This window comes from Lathamus discolor, chromosome 5, assembly GCF_037157495.1.
Source record: "Lathamus discolor isolate bLatDis1 chromosome 5, bLatDis1.hap1, whole genome shotgun sequence".
Classification (NCBI taxonomy): domain Eukaryota; kingdom Metazoa; phylum Chordata; class Aves; order Psittaciformes; family Psittacidae; genus Lathamus; species Lathamus discolor.
This window is the reverse complement of record NC_088888.1, coordinates 28,368,030-28,392,221: the sequence shown is the minus strand read 5'-3', so window position 1 is coordinate 28,392,221 and position 24,192 is coordinate 28,368,030. Positions and strand designations below refer to the sequence as shown.

At 40.0% G+C, this 24,192-nt stretch overlaps 1 protein-coding gene across 4 annotated transcripts in view; it reads right to left on the bottom strand.

Annotated features, from left to right (window-relative positions):
- The window catches only part of AKT3 (AKT serine/threonine kinase 3), a 148,497-nt gene extending 124,787 nt beyond the window's left edge, over positions 1-23,710 (bottom strand). For 3 of the 4 annotated variants that reach the window (XM_065680164.1, XM_065680163.1, XM_065680161.1), the window contains exons 1-2: positions 23,265-23,710; positions 10,562-10,716 (exon numbers count right to left, since the gene is read on the bottom strand). Coding sequence is in view for 2 of the 4 variants with exons in the window: in XM_065680161.1 (XP_065536233.1) it covers positions 10,562-10,607 (46 nt within the window). In the remaining 2 variants the exon portion in view is untranslated. The remainder of the gene's footprint in view (positions 1-10,561; positions 10,717-23,264) is intronic. The other variant, XM_065680162.1, reaches the window with a different exon arrangement.
- Positions 23,711-24,192: the final 482 nt, after the last annotated feature.

Genomic DNA, 24,192 nt, shown 5'->3' with positions numbered 1-24,192 from the left:
TATCTACAGCAGATTATTTAATCTCTCACTACCAATACACTAAACATTTGTGGTATTATCTATAAATTACTATACTGACACTCAGGAGGCTGGCACAAAAAAAAAAAAAACGTCACTTGAGCTTTTAAGTAAGTACGTATTACACAGCTATTATATACCACAAATAATACACCTTGACCATAACTGCTTCCCTAACTCTTTCTTGGTAGACTAAAAAATATCTACAGCTATCTTCTTGGAGAGGTTGCTGTAGAAAAGTATTAGAAAGGATTCCGAAGAAAAGCTGGATTGGTTTGGTTTGGTTTTGTGGCTTTTTGTCTGTTTGTTATTTTTATTAGAAAAGAGAGCTAGCATTGTGGCTGTGGCAAATGGGAAACTACAAGGTGCCTGAGAACATGACACTCATTCACCATGCAATTTATCTGCTTGGCCTAGTAGCAGCATAGTTGCCCACACTGCTGCACATAACAGCAATTCCCTGGCTCTTTTGGAGCAAGGATGGTTGGATCAAGTGAGGGAGAAGTTCATCAGCCTACATAAGCCTCTTTGTGCCAACAGCAGTTCCACATAAAATCCTATGCACACGGTGTAAATGAAATGTGCAAGATCTTGGCTGTGACTGAAAACCATCCCAAGGGATCCCAATTACAAATGTTTACAACAAAAATTCATTTCAAATATTCATCGTGCAAGTTGAAATCATAAAGAGCTTGATCATTCTCCAAATTTTGGTATATAACCAAACAAACCCAGAAGTAGGCTTTCAAAGAATGAATTTCAGCCAAAATCTACCCTTACAGGAATTCTATCAAATGTAGCAGAAGCTCTACAGAAAACTTAAGAGGCTTAAAAATTAACATCATCTGAAGTTTCACTGATTGTCCACCAACACAGTATGCATATTCTAAAGTCTGAGAGCACTAAGTATAAGTCTGACCTCCAGTAATACCCAGAAACCAGCAACTCACTAGCCTCAGAGTATATCACAAGCTTTGGGTGGGGTCTTTTTTTTTTTTTTTTGTTAAAATACTCTTTTTAAACAGCTTTTGAGGTCTACACCCAAGAGGATTACAAAGCTACTGTGTGATCTGGATTAAAGAAACACTCAGTGTTTCAGACATTAGCCATGTCATTATTGTGTTAGAAATTAATGTTTGTTTAAAAACTATAAACACACAGGAATAGGAACTATCTAACCTCCTGGTGGCATTTTTTAATTCAATCACATTTAGGACTAGCACAGAGAGTAAATCAGTGGCCCTTTTCTGAACATGAACTTCAAAGAAAACCATCCTGAAATACAAACTAGTCGTGCTGCAGTCTGGTCATAGTGTTAAAATAAGTTTTAGGTTCAATTCTAGAACTGATTTAGTCTTGCAAAGGTGGGGGCTGCCCCTAGGAGGAAGCTGTCCTGCCCCTCCACACTGCTGCTCATGCATCCCAGCGTGTGCCGGCACTACTGTTTGTGCAGCTACACCATGAGTCAGGTCAGGGAAATGATCCATCTGAAAGTTAGCTGGGAAAATAAAAATAGATTCATTTTCAGCCAAATAAATTTCCTGCTATGATTCACCATGTCACCAGTACAAGCACAAGTGCCAACACAACCAAGCAAGAAGAGGACATGACACTTCCCCCATTTCAGCAACAGCTTCCACTTAACACAAGTTTCAAGTAAACATGGAACTGAATCTATCGGGGGCAAGTTCACAAGCTTCTAATTAAAATACAGTAGTTGCTGCTGTTCCTTAAGATAAGAATAAACTTGTTCAGAAAAGTTTCCAATGTATTAGTCAGCATACATAAACTGGCATGATATTATAAAAGCCAGCACAGTTCAAAACAAAGTGAGTGAATACTAGCTTTAAAGTAAAGCTATCAATGCTGTATGAAAGCATGCTATTTTGTAAGTCTTTTCGTATGTGTAAAAGGTATACCACTAATCCATCTGCACGGTTTCGTTGGGTCAAAGAGTATAAATGGAAGTAGAAATGCTCTCATGTTCCTATGGATTGCTCTCCCAGTGATGGCTGCTCAGGTGTTTCCTCCAGTCTCTGGAAGACATCTAGCAAAAAACCCTAACTTTAAGAACTGATAAAGGACAACTGGGTTTTTGCATCTTATTAATAACTCCTCCCTTTTTGCACCATAACAGATTTCCCCTTTTCCTCTGCTGCATGTCAGGAAGATAATCAAAACCCAAAAAATCACCATCAGGCTGAACTTCAACTGCCATCAGACTCATTCTGCTTCCCGTATAAATAACTGCATTTTAGAAAGCATTAATATTGAAATGTAAGGCACTCAGAAGTTTCACAAGGATGAACAAACATTCAGGAAGCCTCTGACGTGAAGTAGCACACTATTTCCATTTTACCTGAAACTGTGACTTAGACAAATTCAAATTAAAATCCACAATACTGACTGCCAAATTTAAGATACTGTTCTCCCAATTGTTTACATAATTAACCATCTTACATGTCTGCCTTTATTACATAGTTGTCTGAGTTTATCGCAACCAAAAACACAGCACTTGTACAGAGTAGCAATTGGATCTCTCTACAGTGGCATGGTTCTCATTATCAAGTCCTAGTTAGTAGCTATCTGTGAAGACTGTTCTGGTTTCAGTAACTTTCTTAGTATGACAATGTTGATGAAAGACCAGCAGGAAGCTATCCCCAGTAAAATTTTCACACTTCAACTGTTCAAATATGAATAACTGAGGATTACACAGTTCGAAATTTTTGTGCAAAAATGGTGACAACTAATGAAGGTGGGAACTTTCTAATTTTACACAGTTAATATGCTACCATATTGAAATTAACTATTTTTGGGAAGACTACCCCCAAAGGCAAGACAGACAACATTTTGAAAGTGACCTGAATCTATCTTGAAAAAGAGAATGTGTTTTCTTATCAGTATACTGGCATCTGAGACTTCCTATCTTCCTACCAGTTTTAAGAAAGCAATCCTTAAGGAAGCAAACTGTAAATTCAGAACTCACTGTAAACAAGAGGTCAGTTGCAATGATCTGATTACAAAGAAATTTACTTAGATTTATAAAAGTAAGCAAACACTGCCCTGATCTGCCAGACAATAAACAATAATAACAAAGACTAGCTAGGACACAGAGACGCTACTGAAGAGGACTGGAAAAAATCAGAGGTACATCTACATTACAGATTAAGAATTTACATCTGAAGTATATCTCAATTATCAACCATTACAAGCTTTGGCTTACACTGTGACTGCACCTCACACATTCCAACTGTCAAGAGGCTCTCAGTTCATAGAAACACATGACAGTGTGCCCAAAGCAAAGCTCTAAAACATGCACATAGTAAAGACACCAAAATCTAAGCACCTCTTGAAAGATTTGCCCTGACTGCATTACATTATGTGCTAACAGAAACCTAAGAAATCCTCCCAGCACAAGTCAAGGTCTATGCTGCTGGAACTGAGCAATACTGTCTTAACTGCAACTTAGGAAAGATCAGACTGCTCCCATTAAGCTGAACACTGAATAAATCTCAACTCCTACCACCATCTTCTTTCCATGTTTTGGTGGGAAAACAGCTCTCATCAACAACCTACAGATTGCAGAGATGCTCATGAAGGGTTAACAGTTCCTCCAAGAAAACAGAAGGCAACCAAGACAGCACTCGAATGGCTACAAAGCATTCTTCCCTTTTCCTCCACCTTCTATCCTTCCCTAAACCACCACTAGCCTGATCTCTTCCCAAAGCTTTTTGATATCTCAATTTGCAGTCTTAATTGCCTCTTTGATATTCGTGCCCCAAAACTTTGACTTCTCAGTCCAGTGAAACTCCTTCAGGACCTAGTTTCAAGTTACAGCTGTTGACCTTAATAATGTTTTTGAAGATTACAGCAGGGATAGTATAAAAAGTGGGTCCCACAGAGGCATAAACTGACTGACCTAGCAGGAACGTTGATTGGCTTTGAAATAAAAGAAAGCACAAAGACTTGGGAGATTTGCTGAACTGGCATGAAGGTATATTGAGGGAAGATGATTTTTAAATGAGATATCAAAAGCCCTGGTACTGCAAGCAAGTTATCCTTACACTAATATAATTTTCAATGTGAACGTGACATAAGCACAAATGAATTTAAGTTTAATCAATGGACTGCAGTATGCCAAAGGTATTACACAGTGTGACTATTTAAGCTTTAAATAAAAATAAAAAGCATGAATTTTATTTAATAGAAAACATGTATTTGGGAAACAGTTCCTCAAAACTGTTCCCCAACAGCAAACTTTTGACATCTGCTGGTCATGCAGTATGTCAAAAAAATTGCATCTGCCAGGCCATAAGGATTATGAGCAAGAAAGGGACAATGAATTGTTAACACCTTGCTTCCCTAATCCCTGCAATACAGAATGGTAACCATGCTTCTTTAGAAGTATTGCCCTAATGGGTAACAAAGTGGTATGAATAAGAGAAGCCAGCATGAATGGCGAAACCCTTCAGAACCTGAGCAATCAAGCAGCATTCATTACATAGGAAATGGAAAGGAGATACAAGCATATGTTCAGAACACTCAAAAAACCCAATTGCCTTGGCATTCTCCTGTGTAACAAACAACTTGTTGTCAGGAACAGTAAAAGCACTTTTCTACCACAAAACTCGGGACACCTGAAAGCCCAAGGCCCAGGGTGATAAGTACCAGAAACATGCCTCACAAGCCACTGAAAGAATGATATTAAACAGGGATGATGTTTAGATATTAGAGAGCTTGTACAGTCATTTTTTCTCTCTTTGGTCCTCATGGAGCTGCCCCTTTTAAATTCACATATTTTACTGGAACTTAACAGTAATTCACATTTCCTATTAGATAGAATTAGAGTAGAAAGATTACAATAAGAAAGGTTTATTTCATTTCAAGTGGTTCATCAATGAAAACTTTACCTTAAACTACTATTTGCTAAGACAATTAGAAAAAAAATAGTTTACATTTCTTCTATTTTATGTAGCAGATGTTCCAAGACAGTCTATTTAAATTTGTCTGTCTTTGAGGTGTGTTAAACTACTCAAATAATTCAGACAATCTGCAAACAAGATTTCTGACAGGTTGCGAATAACACTCAATTAGTTCCATAACTTCTGAGATTAATTTTTCAATCAAGGCATTCCTGTCCCCACCAAAAAAAGAAAAGAAAAAAAAACCCACAAACACGTGAACTCAGTCTCCAGTGTGCATTTCCAAAATTAACATCTGTTTGGTCTCAGTTCAACTGTAAAATGTCCATTAAATACTTGGTTCTTACTTGGTGCTTTTTCTGGATGGGGGGGTGAGGGGAGAGGAGGAAAGATACGTTATCCAAAGACTGTAAATAATTTGTATTTTAAACAACAACTGTGTTGCTACTTGGAACAATCAATACATTCCACTACACCATTTATTATTCTTGTTAGTAGATATAACAATAGATATTTTCCACGTGGTTATTTCTTAAAATCCCATGATACCTGCATCGTGTCCTGGGTTGCAAAAATGAAAACAGACCAGCAAGCAGTTGAGTGAGTCTCATCACAGTAAGTCAAACAAATTCTATAAACTCTATGAGTTTAGAAACACTAACACTACTTCAGGTAATTCAGTTCTGGATACTAAGAAATTATAAAAATTATATTTGGGGGGGGGAGGGGGAAGAAAGAAAAGCTTTGAGTGAAAAATAGTATTACAGTATGTCAGCGATACACTGTGTAGAGGACAATCTCATTATAGGAAAGCTCCATGACATCTGTTTTTTAGCACCATTTCATTACATCAACCTTCTTTTTCAGTTACCATAGTTAAGCTAGAGCAATTCTATACTTCAGTTACCTCTCTATAAAATTAGCATAGTAGTACTTCTATACTTCAGGTGAGTGTTGTGAGAAAATGAGGACAGGAAAAATTGTGAGATTGTATTTAAGTCACCTCCATAAGCAAGTAGGATACACTGTTTATTCAATATAATTTGGGTAAAAACATATTATGTAAGACATGTAAAGATTGCCATAACAAACAGTATCATCTAATGCAACACACTAAAATGCAGAAGCCCAAACAGAGGTACAGTAACTGAAGTACGAGGACAGAAGCACTGCCTTAAACGGGCAACATTTTGCTTTGTCTTTAAATAAAGATTTAGCCATCCTGCTCTGCAGTACACATTAGGTATCTTCTCCCAGATTTAAAAATAAATAAATAAATAAATAAATAAATAAAATACTTATTCAGTTAAAGAAAAAGTTAGTTGACATGATAAATTTAAAACTGGGTCCTTTAACATTTACCATCTGTGTCAATTTTTCCTTGGTCCCAAATGATCCTTTAATAACATGGTAACAAAGATTCTTAAAGCTTTTCATATGTTTAAACTAATTGAAATCTTGTGCACAGGTTATATATAAAGAAATTAGGTTGCAATTAAGCATAGTTATTACTAATTCTTAAATCTAATTGTTGTGACTATTATAGACCACAGAGAAGGTCAACTCTACAACTCAGGAAACTTCAGCTTTAAAGAAAAAAAAAAAAGCCACCTGAATTATATGCACAAAACCCACTTTTGTAATGACATAGCTCTAATCATACAAAATATGTTCATCCATTTAAAAAAAACAGCTGTTTCCGAACTGATCAATTAAAAACATATCCCCCCTCAGTAAAACACAATTTAGTAAAAACACATTAAGTAAAATTAAAAATACTCTTACAATAATTTAAACAACACTGCAAAACATCATGCTGATAAGCAAATCTAAAATGTAAAAGTCATTTCAGCAGTTACTGCAGAGTCCTTACACTAAATGCATTAAAGTCAAATATGTATTTTAACTTAAGCAACGTTCAGATTACTGTATTCCAGATTTTTAACCAAGATCATTTCCCTTTCACCTGTATGCATTAGAATGAGAAACACTGGTGTCATCTAAAAAGGAAACTCATAAAGGAAGACAACACATCTCTCTCCTAATATGGCTACAGGAATAACTGGAAAACAGAAAGAAGAAGGAAAAACTATTATCCTCTCTGAAACAAAACACTGAGCCAGTGAACTGCAAGAGTACCTCTGCAGCAGCACAGGGACACAAGGCCATGAGATGCTTGGTTCTTATCACTAGACGTAAAACAGTAAGTCACAGACAACCATACAACCATCTGTACAATACATTCCCACTCCTCTCTGAGCATCCTGAGCAGAAATCTCGCTCTGAGGACTGCTCCACTGGCTCTTCACTTGTACAAGTTCTGATATCTCACAGGGTGCATCTGCATTAGTATTTTAGTTCAGATAAGGAGAGCACTTCTGCAACCAATCTTCCCACCATCCTAGTTAATGCACTTCCATTTGCTGCCCCTCATGAAGCAGCCCCGCACTTCACAAACCTGGTTCACAAGATGTACTCCAGGAGCACTGCCAAAGGGCACAGGAGCAAAAAGCAGTCAGTCCAACATAACATCCACTTCATTTTGCAAACACCCTGAGTATAGATAGGTATCAGGTCTTCACCAGTTATTTCATTCCCTGAATCTGCTGTTCAGGCAGGCCCAGCCACCGTGCTTCACGGTCTCCTTTCACCTGGAAGATGAGACCTGACTGCACCTGAGGTTCACTGAGCTTCCCAGCTTTGATTCCTCTTGGCTTGTATTTTCTGTTGTCCAAAGTTCTCACCTTTCTGCCTATCATCTCTGTCTGTTTGATCATTCGCATATAACAGCTCATTTTTCCTCAGTATCATCTAGTCTCACCACATTGAAACTTCTAAAGATTATTCAAAGCCCAAGCGTGATCATTCTTAATTAAATAAACTTAATTCTGCATTTTCTTAACTTTGAGTGCTGGCCAATTTTAAAATACTAATACTTTAATGGGTTCATCATTTAAGCACACAGAAAAACAGAGCATTGAAGCCAACTGTGTAGCATCACATCAGTTAAACAACAACAAAGTTAAAAGCTTACACGCAGCCCTCAGGTCTCTATTACTGACATGGATACAGCACTAGGGGTAATAAAGTAAACATTTTCTCAGTGCATTTCACAGCCATTAAGAATTGTATCACTGTGCCTTAACAGACCTTGTTTTCCCCAGCCTCTCTCTATCAGAACCTCACCCAGAAAGATCCTCAGCTCAACCTCCAATACTTTCACTCCTATATTCAGTTCACTCAACCCACTCTTGTAACGGCCTATAATCTCAGTCAACTGAATGCAGCTGCTGCCCAGGCTCCTTGTCTCCAGCATGTAGGGTTTACAAGCTTTATTTCAAGTTAAATTCAGCCTGGAGCCTCAGACTGAACCACACACATGGTTCAGGGCTGTCCAAAGGACCAGTCACTGGGACTGGAGTTCACTAGGTGTCTGCCTGGAGAACAGATCCCATGCTAAGCTGCCTCCAGCAGGAACCTTGTTTGTACCTAGCAGAACCCTGTGAACTGAGCCAACGCATATCAACTGGGGATGATCAGAGAATTCACCTTAAAACTGTAACACCATGATAACTTGCAGAAGCAGGGCAGCTTTACCCAATCCCACAATGCTTCTGCATACAGAGAGAGAATATTTAGCTGCAAAAATAAGAAGTGTCTACTGAGCATATTTCAACTTTCAGAATTTAGATTACAGTTGGATACTTTTTCTTGGCAACAATGAGGAAAAAAAAAAAAGTGCTTGACAACTTCAATCCTCTTGCTTCCAAGCAAGGTCAGGGTAGAAGGTGCAATTAGATGAAATGTGTAATCACTGAATTAAATGCTTACAAAGTCTTGGCATTGGAAAACAATACTGCACTTTTCCTTTTGTTTTCAGAAATAAACAAAACAAACACTTTAATCCACCAACAACCAGAATAAGTCAGACACAGGAAAAGTAAGGGCACTATTAAATCTAATGAGAAAAAAAAATCCTACTTAAACCTACACAGTTACCTATATCAAGAAGGAAAAAAATATACATTCACTCAAAGTTAATTAAAATAAGGAAAAACAAATGTCATGAAATGTCTTTACTAAGGAAACAGTTACTAGCAAAGCTGACATCGAAATGTCCATTCAGGAGGCTTTTCTTCAATTAATATATAGTAAAAAAGCATGGAGGAAAACCTTTATTTAAGGTTCAGAATTCCAAATATTCAGTAAGACATTGGCTTTCATTGTACACTGTCCTCTTCTGGACCCCAGTAATTAAAGCATGCATGTCCAATGCTTACTGAGTTGATACCAGGGTGTAGCAAGAATGAGTGGATGACAAGCAAGAATGACATAAAGGAACTGATGTCAAGAAAATTATTTCGATCATCCTAATCATTCTAATACAATTGAAAGAAATTTATATGAAATAATAATAAAAAAAAATCAGATCCTAAACTGAGTAAATAGCAAAAGGATGGGAAATATAATATTTTAAATAGTTCCTGTAATGTAAAATTTTATTTGTTATAAGTATATACTCCAAAATAGGAAGCAGGCCTTAAGCTTCACACAGTTTAGCCCATTTTTATCTACAAAACCCATAACGCATCCTGAAATACAATTTATGCAGGAATAATAACAGAATGATAAACTTTTTCTCTCATCCTCTTGGCTTCTTTGACATTTAATGTCAATCTGCAATAATGATCTTTGTCTTCACACACTGCTGTTGAAACAAAGCATTTCTTTGTAAATCAAAGAGTAATTTTGTTCCCACTATTCCAGTCTAAATCTCTCTGGGCTAGAATCAAAGAAGCTCATGGCATAAATCACCCTGTAATCCAGATCACCTTCTCTCTGCAAGAGAGATGTTCTTTCAGAAATAATCATGTGCGCAACCACAACCCAAAGCAGAACAGCACGAAGCATGGAAGATTTCATCCGAAGTTCATTACATGATACAAATGCCAGATAGTTCTAGAGGTTTCCCTTTCAAAGCTTAACATACAGCAATCTTCCCAAATTTGAAAATCACATGCTGACACATTATAAAGCAACATCTCAAGAATTCACAGGAATTCAAATGTAACAGAAAATCATATTTTAGACTGGCTTGTAATAAGGAACACATTTTCTTATTATATGGCTTCCAAGTCTGCAAAGTAATTAGGTGTATGCTGAGCTTTACGCAAGCATTACGTTGATTTTACGGGGACTACTTGCATCTGCAATACAAGCTGAGCCACAGACTACAATTTTGCCATCTAGGAAGTTTCACATAAAGTATCACATCCACAACAGCTTCCAGGCAGCCTTCTATTGTGCACCTCTGTTGCTACCTCTTCCAGCTGCCACAACAGCCAACTTAGTCTGATACACGGGTGACAGCAGCAACAACAGCAAGTAATTAATGAGTTCAACTTCCTCTTTGCCGTCAGTTACCCCTATGAAGAGAGGTACTACTAAGGGTTAAGTATTAACCAGACCAAGGCCTTAATGGCCATTAATTCCATACGGTCAGATTAGTTTGCTGCAGAACAGAAGATAAATCAAGAATGCTCATATGTGTAGCCATGGAATGCCATTAAGCACAGCATATGGTACGTCAGAAGAACTTTCCATTAAAAGGCAGAACTTACCCCTCTTCTGAACCCAGCCTTCTTTCACAATGGTAACATCGCTCATGATGGCTCCACTCTGAACCTCCAACTCCAAAGAGTACTTCTTTGAGCTCTCAGCTTGTCTGTTTGGCTTCTCTTCTGCAGCTCTTCTCAATTTCTACTGATGAGTCAGCCTGGAAGGAAATATTAGAGAAAGAATTTAAGTCTTTTCTTTCTTTCTCATTTGACAGCCAACAAAAAAGTCTTTGTTGATGTCTTCCACTGACTGAGCTCATATTAAAAATCTGGCTTTTTTTAATTAACCATATAACAGAATCATGTTTCTAGTCTTACAGCACATTTTCCATTGTTATTGTAATACTTAAGCAGAATGTGTTAAATTTTAAGTCATATGCCACTTCCATAAAATGCACACAACAGAATTCTCTCATACTAATGCATAGGATGCTGATAAATGAAATGATGCTGGTACTCCTTCACAGGTTCAACTCAGACCTGTGTCTCCACAGGAGCTTTAACCATTCCCATATTTCTCAGAATCCATGCAACGGACAAGTGGTTCCTCTAGTATGGCTACACTGATCATGTCAAAAGTACAAGAAAATGGAAGGTTCTGCAAAGGAACTTAAAACCAAAGCCTTAAGTATTATGGACGCAGTTATCCTTGTAACTGCTAAAATCTGCAGTAATCAATTTACTAGGTATGCAATTAGGTTTTTAATTTAATTAAATAAAAAAAAAAGTAAAGGCTACAGAAATATAATATTCTTCCTAATTCCACTATAACTGCATTATAGCTAATATAAATCCCTAATTTATAGAAGTTCTTAAAAGAGAGCATCATGTGTGAGTACGTGAACTAAACCACTTCGTATGAGTACAAATTAACCAAAAAAGCCAATGTTTCATTTATGGAAAGGAGAGTTCATTCCAGCAAGACTTTAAGCCAGGCAGTGACAAGAGTGCTCTTTTCCCTACAAAGCTCAGCTTGCAGCAGACAGACAGGAAGTAAGCCCTGGAACACGACATGCCACTCTCAGAAGCCACAATCCCCTCTTCAGACCACCTTACTCCCACAGTACGTAACAGCTGTGAAGAAAAGATAAATAGCACTACAATCAAGTAGGAAGAGAAGCCAGAGGTAGGAGAGGTTTCCTTTTGCCAGCAGACTGCCTTTCCCCTCCATCCTTCAAAATAAAGAGGAGCATTCAAACACTCATCTAGAAAAGGGTGGGAAGTGAGGAAAAGGGGTTTCTCTGGTGGTGGAGGAACACCCTTCTGTCACTGTACAGACAGTGCGTACACCCTGCTAGCACAGAACAGAAACCCAACACCAGTTTAGTACTACTGAATGCAGCACATATGTATCCATTTAGAAGACTGACCAACAAATGTAAACGTGATAGAAACAAATAGGACTGTGCTGGAAGCAATCTGTGCAATGAATGAATTGGGAAAGAACTGGGGAATAAACTGTTTTAATCCAACCAAGTACAGGGTGAAAATTTAGCCATTACACACATGCACGTTATTTTTATTATCATTTGAAAGAAACATGTATTTGCAGCACACAGCAGCTAGATGGAAGGCTACTTCTGTACGGACGCTGTGCTGTGCAAAACAAAAGTTGGTATGAGTAGATTTTTCAAGTGCTATGCAACAAAAAATGCAGTACAATCTGATTTTACAGAAACCCTGAAGAGTGTCCACTTTACAGCTATGCCTTCACCAAACTATTTTTTCAAAAATATGCAATAGTTCAGCTGCATAAAACTAAAAACCACAGTGCTAAACTCACTAATACTGCAAAGTTTAAGTAATATTGAATACTTTGTCCCTGAGACACCTCCACAGCACTGGCAGGTACGACCTATGCAGATAATGCGCAGCATCTTGCACTGGCATCATGCCCTGCTGGGTCTAAAAGGACACCAGACACCTGTGTATATGCTACTGAACCTTGCCTTAAGACTTATATATTGTTCAAGCTTTCATAAGAGTTAAAATGTTAGATACAAGGTTTTGGAAGGACGTGAGTGCTTCATTACTGTTAATTGATCTCACTAGCTGTTTAGACTTTGTGTTATTTAAGTCAGAATAGCAGAAATAACCAGAGCATGCATTTCCACATCCTTCACCTTACCAGTGTGAGTTATTTTCTGGGTCATACATTATCAGAACCTTTATCTGCACACTTCAAACTAGAGATAAGCAAGTCTATCAGCTGTGAATGGAAACAGAGCCCAGCAGATTGACACAACTGAAAGCTGGCTGCAGTCTTGCTATTCTGGATCACCACAGCTCTTAGTACAAACACACAAATCTTTACAAAACTATAGGTGAGGGTCAGACAGCTGTGACCTAAAAGCAGCTGTTCTGTGAAGGAAGTGTAAGCACATCGGTATCCAAATATTGGACTTAAGTTTGATTTCCCTACAAGACTTTCACTACACTCTTTTAAGAAGTGTTCACAGGTGGCTTTTTTTATTTCCAACTATAAAGACAAAAGAAGCAATGTAACACACAGTACTTAGCTTGGGCTGGCATATGCTGCAGTATGTTTTAGCCTTTTGGAAAATTTAAGTGCACTAATTTATTCTTATTGGTAGAGACTAAGCTGTAAGAAAGGAACTTCTGTACTTGGTAGCAATAACCTTGTCTGTTCACATACTGATCATTAAGACCATGATTTCAGTTGACGCCCAGTTTTAATGAATGAATTTATGCTTAAAGCTCCCTATTTACCCACTGATTATGAAATCTGATCTATGACTGATTTTCATTTCAATGTCCTAACCACCTCAGGTGTATGTCTGTAGGACTGCAGCCCACCCATCACTTGTGCTACTGTACTGAATTTTGAACAAACTCCCCAAAATACAAAAATCAGAAAAATATGGTGATAAAACTGAATTATCTCCAGTTTAGCTTCACAACATTAAGAGGAACAATTCTAGAATTACCAACAGTTGTATGGTTATATTGATTGCTCTCTTAATGAGTAATTAAAAGTCAAAATGAATTATACAGGAAACTGAAGGAGATAAAATTGAAACATTAAAAGACTAATGAAAATAAAGGTTATATGTTCACACTACACTTTCAAGCCATTATAAGCATCTGTAGTATTATCCCTTATTAAATTCCTCTGAGGCTTTCTAAAAGCTGTATTCCTTTACCCTGAAAGCCACTCAGCAACGCTCTGAAAGAGATTTTGGAGAATTACTTCTTATTATGACAAAAATTGACCTTCATGAAAAATAGTCATACAGAAACCTTCTTCCCTAAAGATAAAGCATTGTCTATAGATGTAAAGGAGTTGCTTGAAACATGCGGAACAAGAACTCTCACATGAAAAATAGCATTTCATCTATAGTTCAACCATTTCAAGAAAAGCTAGAGATATGTTTATTCTGCACAGCTGGCATAGAACTTAAATACTTGTTAGCAATCAACTCTGCTCTCCCGAGGTGCCTCAAGAGTCAGCAGCTGGTATATAATTTTTACAGTTTCCCTTATTGCTATAACATGAACTCACAGAAGTACGGAAAAAATGTGTAAGAACTGAAGTTGAAGATATTTTGCATTCCAGCTGCTTTCTACAGGGAAAAAGCTTGATTTTTATATATGTTCCAGGAACAGAAGAACAGGTTGGATTGCCCTTTTCTTTTCCCCCTTGTTATCAAACAGAACTTTGAAGATACTTTTCCAGCAGCATATAGTGTGTATACTGCAGACAGCATCAGAAAGTCATATATATGCATAATACATACAAGAACCTATTGTCTATATGCTTTATGGTGCAAATGTAAAAATTTACTCCATCACAGCCAGTCATGTGAAGAAAACACCTGGGGTTTTCTGGATCTGATAAAAAGCAGTAACACTCCTTTCTTCTTTGGAAAGCTATTAAGCCACATTTATAGTGTTAGACAAAACAATTCAGCACACTTCTAAAGAACTGGTATTACACTTCTAAGTTCCTAGCTCTAGAGGTTGCAAAGGCATCTTTTTGAACAAAGATTAAGCAGAAACTATTAGACGCAAAAGAGTTATAGATCCCTCTGCCAAGGCTCACAGTTTTCCCAAGCCATGGTGAAAACTAGCTAGCTCCTTTTCAGTTTTCATCTTGAACTTAACAGTAACAGAAATATAGAGAAGAACCAGCTCACTTCACAGTGAGAAACTGTAAGACCAACCATTATAAGCTGAGTCATGGACCATTCAGTAGGAAGACGCCTTTTCCTCAACTTGTATTTTTAAATTAAAGGAGGCTTTCATGCCCATCAGAGCAGTCAGATACCTCCACAGACCCAGTGGATATGGAGAAGCAAAGAAATCCCATCTAAGCAGAAGGACTAAAAACAGTGGTTCAGGTCTACACTTAACAACCACTAGGTGCAAGTGAATACCCATCAGGATTCCTAAGAACAGACAACACTCCTTGGAATCTGGGCATCATCCCATTTCCCTTGTGACAAGAGACAGATGAGTAAAGAAGACAGTGCCCATAAATTCAGTGTAAATTGTATGATTCAGGTCCCTGTTGTAAGAACTTTCATAAACACAGGCTCCTACTTTCAACAATTTTGGAGCTGAGAAACAACAGATACTCTCACATTTACCAATTCAAGTTATCAGAAAGAATACCAACAGTATCAGTTTCAGTGCTTCCAGAAACTATACATATAGCTTCTTGTAGAATTACCAACTTAGTGATTCATCCAACCTTATTCTCTCAATATATATGGGAACCACCCTCTTCCCTTTTTACAAGTAATCATTTGTTTAATAAAATGTTTGGGGAAAAAAAAAAACAAAACAAAAAAAAAACAAAACAGCAAGTGAAACTTTGTGATTCACTTTGCCTGACTCACTGAGATTCTTCGGTCCTCAACGTAAGCAGAGCCAAATCTTATCATCTCCATCTCCTTATTTCTCAGAAAGGTAACTGAAAAAATTTGTGTATGCACACAAAACACGCGCTACCAAAAAAAAGCAGCTCTCAGGCATCCTCTAGAGGCTTCCATCACACACGTTTGCTTCCCTGCTTGGGGGGCTTTTTTTTTTTTCTGTGGCAGATCAAGCTCTTAAGAGGTTTTCTCAAATCTGAGTTTGAGTCCTCCAAGACAACTGAACAGGCTGCAACTGTCTCCAGTGCCAGCTGCAATCACGGAGCAAGGAATTCAAAAGACTCTAAACTAAAAACAGAGTTGTCTTTAGAATTGGAAGCTGAGATCCAAGTTTTATTTATATGAAAAACGCATGCATATCCTCTTCCTCTACCCAAGTTGTTATCTGAAGTCTGGTCAAACAATTAGAGGATACATTGCACATCACCAAAAATTACACAAAAGACTACAATGCAGAACAGAGATTGCTACAAAACCCACTAAATCAAATTAGCCCATAAAGCTAATGGAAGAATCACGTTCAGTTGAATGCTTTGTCTAAAAAGTATAGAGTATTCACACAGCCTTTTACGAACTCTCTATTCTGGCTATTCTTGAAATAGAGCAGAATGGATCATGTCCATTTTTACAACCTTAGGACCGACTGATTCTGACTGATTTTAATACTACCACTCCATAGATTGAGAAAAAGGAACCTTGGAGCAGAGAGCATATGTCCAACATTATAATCAATAAACAAAAAACAAAAAAAAAAAAAAAAAAAAAAAAGAAACCCACACACCCCAAAAACAAACCACCCACACTCAACACAAATCAAAACATGAACTGGCTTGACAAGACAAAGGACTCAAAAAAACAGGAATATTAAGAGAATACATCCCAAGTTTGTAAAACGGTAATCTTTATGCATGCACAAGTAAGACACTTAAAGATACCCCTAAATACTAAATAGAAATGTTCATACTCTAGAAATTTTAAAACAAATGCAAAAATTCCAAAAAATCTCCAAGATAGCCATTGCAAATAATTTTTAAACTATATTTTGTACTAAAATCCTCAATGTCTTCAAGAATATTGGTATCAAAAGTTTAGTAACAACTTTATTTCTTAACCCTTGACTTAGAATAATGAGGGGAATAATAGGGAAATGGCACTGCCTACACCCTGTGGTAAGAAAACATACTTCGGAAAAGATAAACAGCTTTTTAAAGCACGCTTACGTGTATGCTTTGTGCCTCAGTATTTTCAGTGTTCTATTTTCATTTTCAGTATGTCAAAGAGCTACACATAACTAAAATATGCCTAGATAAGAGACCACAGGCACACTGTATTAATATACATATGAGATGTTTTATTTAGAGTCTGCAAAACTGAAGAAGTTTATCAGAAAAGAAACCATCATTTCGTATTTCTTTTCCTATTATAATGACAAAGCAAGTTATTTTAAGGGACAAAGGTATAATTAAAGGTGAACAAAGCCACCCCTGCCTTTGTTTACCAAGGTATAAAGGAAGTTTCTAAATGTAACTAAATTGTTCCTTCAGAATCCCAGGTGAAACATTAACAACCCATTGTTTTGCATTGTGTTTATTGACAAAAATGCTTCAAATCCTTTTTGTCCCCCTCCCAGCCACATAAAACAATAGCTGAAAATCAGACAGAAGCAGAGTGGTGAAACATGTAGAGTATAGGTCTGAAATTTAACCAAAGAATACATTTAAAGTAGAAAAGGTGAAGGGAGGGCTAGAGTTACACATAAAAAAAAAAAAAAAGAAGTTACTGAGACAATGAACTTGGGAGAGTTTTGAGACTTAAATTAAGTCAAATCAAGGATTAGCTGAGCTGAGTATCACAACTATGATAATGTTATTCCCCTCAACACTTCAAAATACATGTAACAACTTCAACTAGCTGAGAATTAACGTAGAGATACTAATTCTTGCCTTTTCAAGACGAAGTCCCTTTTCCCTTTATTACTAAATTACAAAATTTTTTAAAGTTTAGAAATGACTCAACCAACCAAGCAGAATTAAACCCAAGTTCCATATTTTCAAAACAAACGAAAATTGGCTTTCTATGTCTAGAATAATGATTATGAAAGGAAATCTGGTTTTCAAAAGTTTAAACACCCTAGAAATTCCTATTCATTCTGAAATTAGGGATTTTAATAGGTGTCTTCAAGAGATACAAAATAAAAGTTTCATAAAGTTCTTATATTTAATTATTTGTATGGCAGCAACTTTTCTACAGCACAACATCCTATTATGCATAAAACACAAAGCACTGTTGGAGGTAATAAAAAACAGAAGTATGTGAAGTGCTCCGAGTAACACGAAAAGTAAAGCATGGAGATAAAAATGTTTTCTCAAATTATTAATATCAAAGATGGAAAAACTTCAATGACAAGTCTACCAAGCAGCTTTCTTTTAAGCTCTTATAGTAGGATTTACTTATTGTCTGGATATTGAACAAATTAAATTCTGAATTGCCTTGCAACAATAAGAACGAGTTTTGTGCTTCTTTCCTACAAAGGAGTCAAATATTTCTGAACTTACTAATTGCTAAATACTGACATCGCAATATATTACTAGAACATAATCAACTTCTAACCTAAAACCTTTGGATCTTCTTGTTCACCCTCAACAGGCATTATTGTCATCAACTTGCAGTCTGAATTTCCTTAGCATGGAAGGAATTCTCTACAACCTTATATGAAGATTGTGTATTTTTCAAAGGTATACTACTGCTTACACACATTTAAAGCTAGACGCAGAGCTCACCAGATGAAGGTCTTTAACAAATGTTACACGAAAACTCAAAATTACATGAAACACAAATGCCACCGTAACTCTCTGCCTCAAAGTATATCAATAAAATTAGAAAAACATATAATTTTAATAAAACTTCCCAAGGCAGGCTGCACCCTCATCTTGAGAAGCACATTAAATCCTTAGGGGACAAAAAGAAAAATTATGCGTGTTGGTAGAAATTGTATTGGAAGACTGTGGGACTCAACTGAGAAATACTGCATTAATTCTGTGGTACTAAACCAGCTGCATAAGAAGCTTTTGACTGTTGGGCACTGCTGCCATTCCACACCTACAAAAAGGCAAGACCACTGATCTCAGTGAAGCTGAAGCAAGCTCTTCATCTCTGCTGCTGCTACAGGAGGCACTTGAATAACTTTAGCACATGGACATCACAGGGAAGTCTGACAAATATTCTGTCAATATATCCAGACATCTATATGAAATACTGAGGTCACAGTTGCATTTGTAAGGGAATTTAAAAACTACTACTGTCCTTTTGTCAGGATATTACAGTGAAAAAAAATATCATAGAGCAACAACTTGTTCTTAATGCTATTTTTTATCAGGATGACTCATACCTAGACACATAGAAATACATGGAAAAACAGGACTGGTCAAGATGGACTCAACATATATTTTGATATTTAATCTAAACATAGCAAGGGTTGACAGAAGTAGCACCAAAAAATCAAATAAACATTTAAAGTTACCAGAAGTATGCATCTTCATATACAGAAGCCAAAAATGCTTACTCTCCTTGACAATAACATTTAATAATATTCAGTTGGGGGGGGGGGGCAGGGGGGATTTTTCCTTTTTAAGTATTATCTTTGCCACAGCTTTCCACTAGAGCTGAACAAGACCTTTACATAAAAAAAGACAAAAAGAATCTGTTTGAAACCCATGTCATGCATCAAAACTACATGAATGTCCATACTTAACACTGATCTAGAGCTATAGAACAAGGACAAAATGCCAACAAACTGGCTGCTACACCCTTGCATTTTCTGCAGTCTGTTTCTTAGTATGTATTAGTAATTTGTCTAAATAAGCTTCATTTATAAACTCTTCATATAGGTAGCCCAGAACGTTGTCCATACAGTTAGTCAAGATGAAAATATAAACCAAAACTTTAAAGATTACTTTCTATACTGTGTGAAACACTAAAAAGTTAGCTTTCACATTCAAAGTTTTATTATTTGCCAGTAGGTTTTGGTTTCTCTGACTTTAACATTTCTCTTTTAAAAAAAAAAAAAAAAAAAGACAAAAACACACACACACACAAAAAAAAAAAAAAACAACAAAAAAAAACCATCACTTTGAATCAGCTTTTCCATTTACTATGTAACTTATCTTTAGAAAATAATCTCCTCTACACCACACCAACTTGTTACAAAGAAGAGTAACTAGTGCAACACATTTACCAAGGAGACCTTGTGATTCTGGGGAAGTCTCTTACGGACAAGGGGGAAGATACTGGTGAACAAGAGAGGTTCTCACCAAAAACACCTTTCCTCACAAGCAATGCAGAGCTCCCTGAAGCACAGGCTGTGCTAGTAAGTATCACCTTCCCCCTCCACAGTATTCTTATTAGGCATATCCTAACAGAATGAGAATCTGAGATGACACAGGTTAATCTAATATTCTAGAATAGTTTTAAAGGGCACTTCAGTTGGCAATCCTTTCTTACCGAAACAGCACAAAAACAGTAAGTGGGTTGGAAATTTCATACAAAGACTGAAAATAAAAGCAATGTTTTAATGTTAAACAAAACTCATGGATGCACACATTTAACTATTCCCCTCTTCTTGAATTGTTACTGTTGTTTGCAATAGAAGGACTGCATACTTCAAACAGAATGTTTGGTTTATTATTTGGGAAAAAGAGAACAGAGGGCTTTTGGCATAAAGGCAACACACAAATACAGTTACTACGGTGCATTGCTTTTAATACAAATAATCTATGCATTTATCCATACCAAAATGGAAAAATGGTACAAGAAAGTTTTCATTCAGTGTATTTCAATGTCTTTCCACTCTCCAGTGACAATTAAAATTACCAGTAAGCCCAAGCCATAAAAAATGCCAAGGAATATTGGGTCTCTGTCACAAAACTGAAGGAAAGCTTGTCACCACGGCCACCTCCCCCTGTTGCATTAACAGCACAAAATGACACTATAACCAAATAGAGTTATTAAGAAATAGTTATATCTTTTTTATACTAAGAACAGCACAGAGATTTCAAATGTATTTTAACAGGGATCATTCCTTCCAAAACAATTGAGTATTTAAAAATCATTCAGCAAGAACTGCTTCCTGGGTACAGAAATGATTATTCAACAGGTCTCTTTAAATTGGGAAAATGTGCGTGTAGAAAGTGAATTAACACCCAATGAATCAGTGCTAGACAAATTCCAAGTAGTCTAAAGGATCCTTTAGTTACTATACAAACTTCAGACACATGCTGTTTCAAACTGTAGTCGGAAGTCAAGATACAGTTTATGGTAACATCTTGCAAACAGAAGCTTGTGTTACAAACAATAGCAGAATCCTAGTAAGTGGTTTTGCATTAAGCTTAAAGAAAAAAGAAAACAAAACCAAAAAGAAAACCGAAAAAACCCCACCAAGACATTTTCCCATTCACAAAGCATTTCTTACAGTGTCAAAATGTCAACATTTTCTAGTGCAAATTAATGCCATTCAATCCTTAAAACTGCACTTACTTCAACTGGGGCAAAGTGCAAACTAGTACCTGCCTGAATTCTCAATCGCTTCCTGCAAAACAGCTGCTTTTTCTTAAAAAAGCATCATCTTCCCCAAAACACAAAACAAATGAGGGAGTAAACCACTGAAATATTGCTTTCCATGAACCTCTTTATGAAACTAAGGTGACTACTGAATTAATTCAAACCTAGTCAAAATAAGTAGGAATACACTGTAGAATAAACTGTCAAAAGCAAGACAGTCTTGTTAATATTACCTGTGTACATGCACATACCATGCACTTATATTACATCAGAAAATGTGTTATTCAAATGTTACGTGCAGCCTTCTAGGAAACAGAAATATTTTCTTATCTCTCCAGTTTTTTGTTGGCCCTTACTAGACTTACTGGCTGCATCCAAGCAAAATATATTCATATGAACTATAAAATTAGCAACCCAATCCAGTTAAAGATATTGGGGTCAATGTAAATGTTTCTGCCAAAAAAGCAAAGAACCAAACAGTCCTACAAACAGAATCTTCTTAAGCAGTGCACTTACTTTAAAAGTCAAAATAAACTTTCTTCCCTATCTCATGTACACCCTTTCCACATTCCAGTGCAGAACAGCCAGAACCAGCCTTTACTGAAGCTGGCAGAAACAAGAGATCATGCATAAATCTTACTTGTCAAAAGTGTAGATCTACTGATTTGCATGACTCTTGCCTTGAGAAATAAAGACCTCTGTATGCAAAACAGAGGGAACTGTGTTTGCCTATTAGCAAAGTTTTAGGGAAAGCAGAAGAGACTGCTGCATGTTTCTCCAGTACTGAAAAAAAACCTGGCAATGTAAGTATCAGGTCCATCATAACAAAACTCTTGAACAGAGGCCAAGTGAATCAAGTCAGAGATATGTTTTCATAAAAACAATGAGATGATGCAGATATGTACAAGTAGCCAGCCAACTGATTATTAAAGAAAAATACTTAGAATAAAGGCCAAGAAATTCTTTTTTCTAAATTCTATATTCCCAAATTATTCTTTAAATTCTTTATTCCTTTACAGCTGTAAGAAAGTAAGTTTGGGGGAAGGAGTTCGGGTTTTTTTACATAAACCCGTGAAATAACACATAATGGGAGAACGTGAACTGGCTATTTCACGCTTCTCAGATTCCCATCCGAAAGTAAACTCATCAGAACAGCTCATGTAAAGTAACCGACCAGCCTACAAGCCTGTCACTGCTCGTTACATCACGACTATTTGCATTGAAACTACGGTATATAACGGCGTGATCCAGTAACTTTTTGCACAGCGGCGCTGTGCTGACCCGTCGGAGCAGCCCCGCACCACGTGTTCCCAGCATTCCTGACCGTGTCCCTGCACACCGGGGCACCCCAGGGTACCCATGTGCTCCGCCCCGCAGCAGCACCTGCGGACCCAGCACCGCACCTCGCCTGGCCTCGCCTCTCGGCAGGGCAGGGCAAGGCAGGCCTCGCCTCGGGGCAGGCCCCGCCGCAGGCCGGGCCCCCGCTCCGCACGGCAGAGCTGCCGGTAGCCGTTAGCTGCCGGCCGCGCATCGACTTTAACACGCGGGCCGCGGCCTCCATGATGGCCGGGGTGGGCGGGGGGACCGGTTTGTTTACTTGCAGCCAGAGCCGCCGCCGGCGGCAGCAGCAGCGGCGGCGGTAGCAGCATTAGCAGCATCACTTGAGGGAGGGAGGCGCTGCCATCAGCGGCCCGCCGGCCGCGCTGCTATTCTTAGCGCAGGGGCGCGGGCACACACACACACACACACACACACACACACACGCACACACACGCACACGCTCGCTGGCACACGCACCCAAGCTCCCAGCGGACAACACCGCTGGCAGCACCGCCATCCCGCCCGCGGACGCGCACCGCACGCTGGGGGGGGGGGGGTGTTAGGGGGTATAGGCTGGCGCGCGAACGGCGGGGAGGGGCCGTCGCATGGGAACCGACGGCCCCGCGCAGGCAGAGCCCCCGGGCGCGCGCCCTGCCCTACCCCTGCTCCCCCCCCCCCCCCCGCCCCGTTACATAACCGCGCCCCGCCCTTCCCCACCTCAGCCCCGCGCCGCCGGTACGGCGACCCCCTCCCACCCCCAGCGCCGCTCCCCTCCCTCCGCTCCCGCCCCGCTGGCAGCGCTAGGCCACGGGCGCCCGCGCCCCCGCCCCGCGCTCCCCGCCGCCCCCGGCCGCGCCGCGCCGCCGCCCCGCATCCCCTGGCGCGCCGCCGCCCAAGCGCCCCTTCGCCGCCCGGCCCCTCCCGCCCCGTACCTGCAGAGGCGGCGGCGCCGCGGGCGCTGCTGCGGGGCCGGAGGGGCGGCGGCGGCGGCGGCTTCGGGGGGAGAAGGGGAGGGAGGGCGCCGCTGCCTCCTCCCCTGTCCCCCCGCCGGGCTCGGCGGTCCCTGGTGGCCGGTGTCTCCGCGGGGGCGGGAGGAGGCGGCTCTGGCCCCAGGGCGCTGGCGGCGGCGGCGGCTACATGGAGCTGCGCGCCCCGCTACGCAGGGAGGCGCCCGGGCGGGCAGCGCGGCCGCAGCATCGATGCGCGGGGTCAGGAGGGCGGCGGCGGCGGCTCCCCCCAGCGCACTCACCCCGGAGCCGCCCGGGCCCCGCTCTCGGCTCCTCCCGCCGCCTCCGCCGGGCTCGTTATTGACTTTCAGGAAAACTCCCGACGTCACTGGCTCCCCCCGAGTGTCTCCCCCTCCGCGGCGGCGGCGGCGGCGGCGGCATCCCCAGCTCTCGCGAGAAGCGCGGCGGGGACGGGGGGGCCGCCAGACAGAGCGGGGGGAGCCAGACAGAGGGGGGGCGGCTGAGGTGAGGGTGGGGGAGGCGGGGGGCCGGCGGCTGCAGGCAGGCAGGCAGGCAGGGAGTGGGGAGGGCGAGGAGAGGCGGCCCGCCCGGCAGGCAGGCAGCGGCGGCAGCCGAGCGGGACGGCGTGTCCCGTCCCGCCGCCGAGCCGCGGGTGGGAGCGGGAGGATGGATGCTGGCGGCGGCGTCCGCCGGCACCGCGCCGGGGTCTTCTCTTTGGGCTGCTTTCGGGCGGGCGGTGCCTGCCAGGCCGGGAGACCGCCCGCCTGAGGCCGGAGAGCAGCCGCCGGGGGTCCTGCCCCCGGCCGGGGGCCACGGTGGCAGAGCTGCCTCCGTCCCTCTCAGGACCAGAAGCGCGGCCGCTGGCCCGCTTCCCGCTGCGACTGGGACGAGC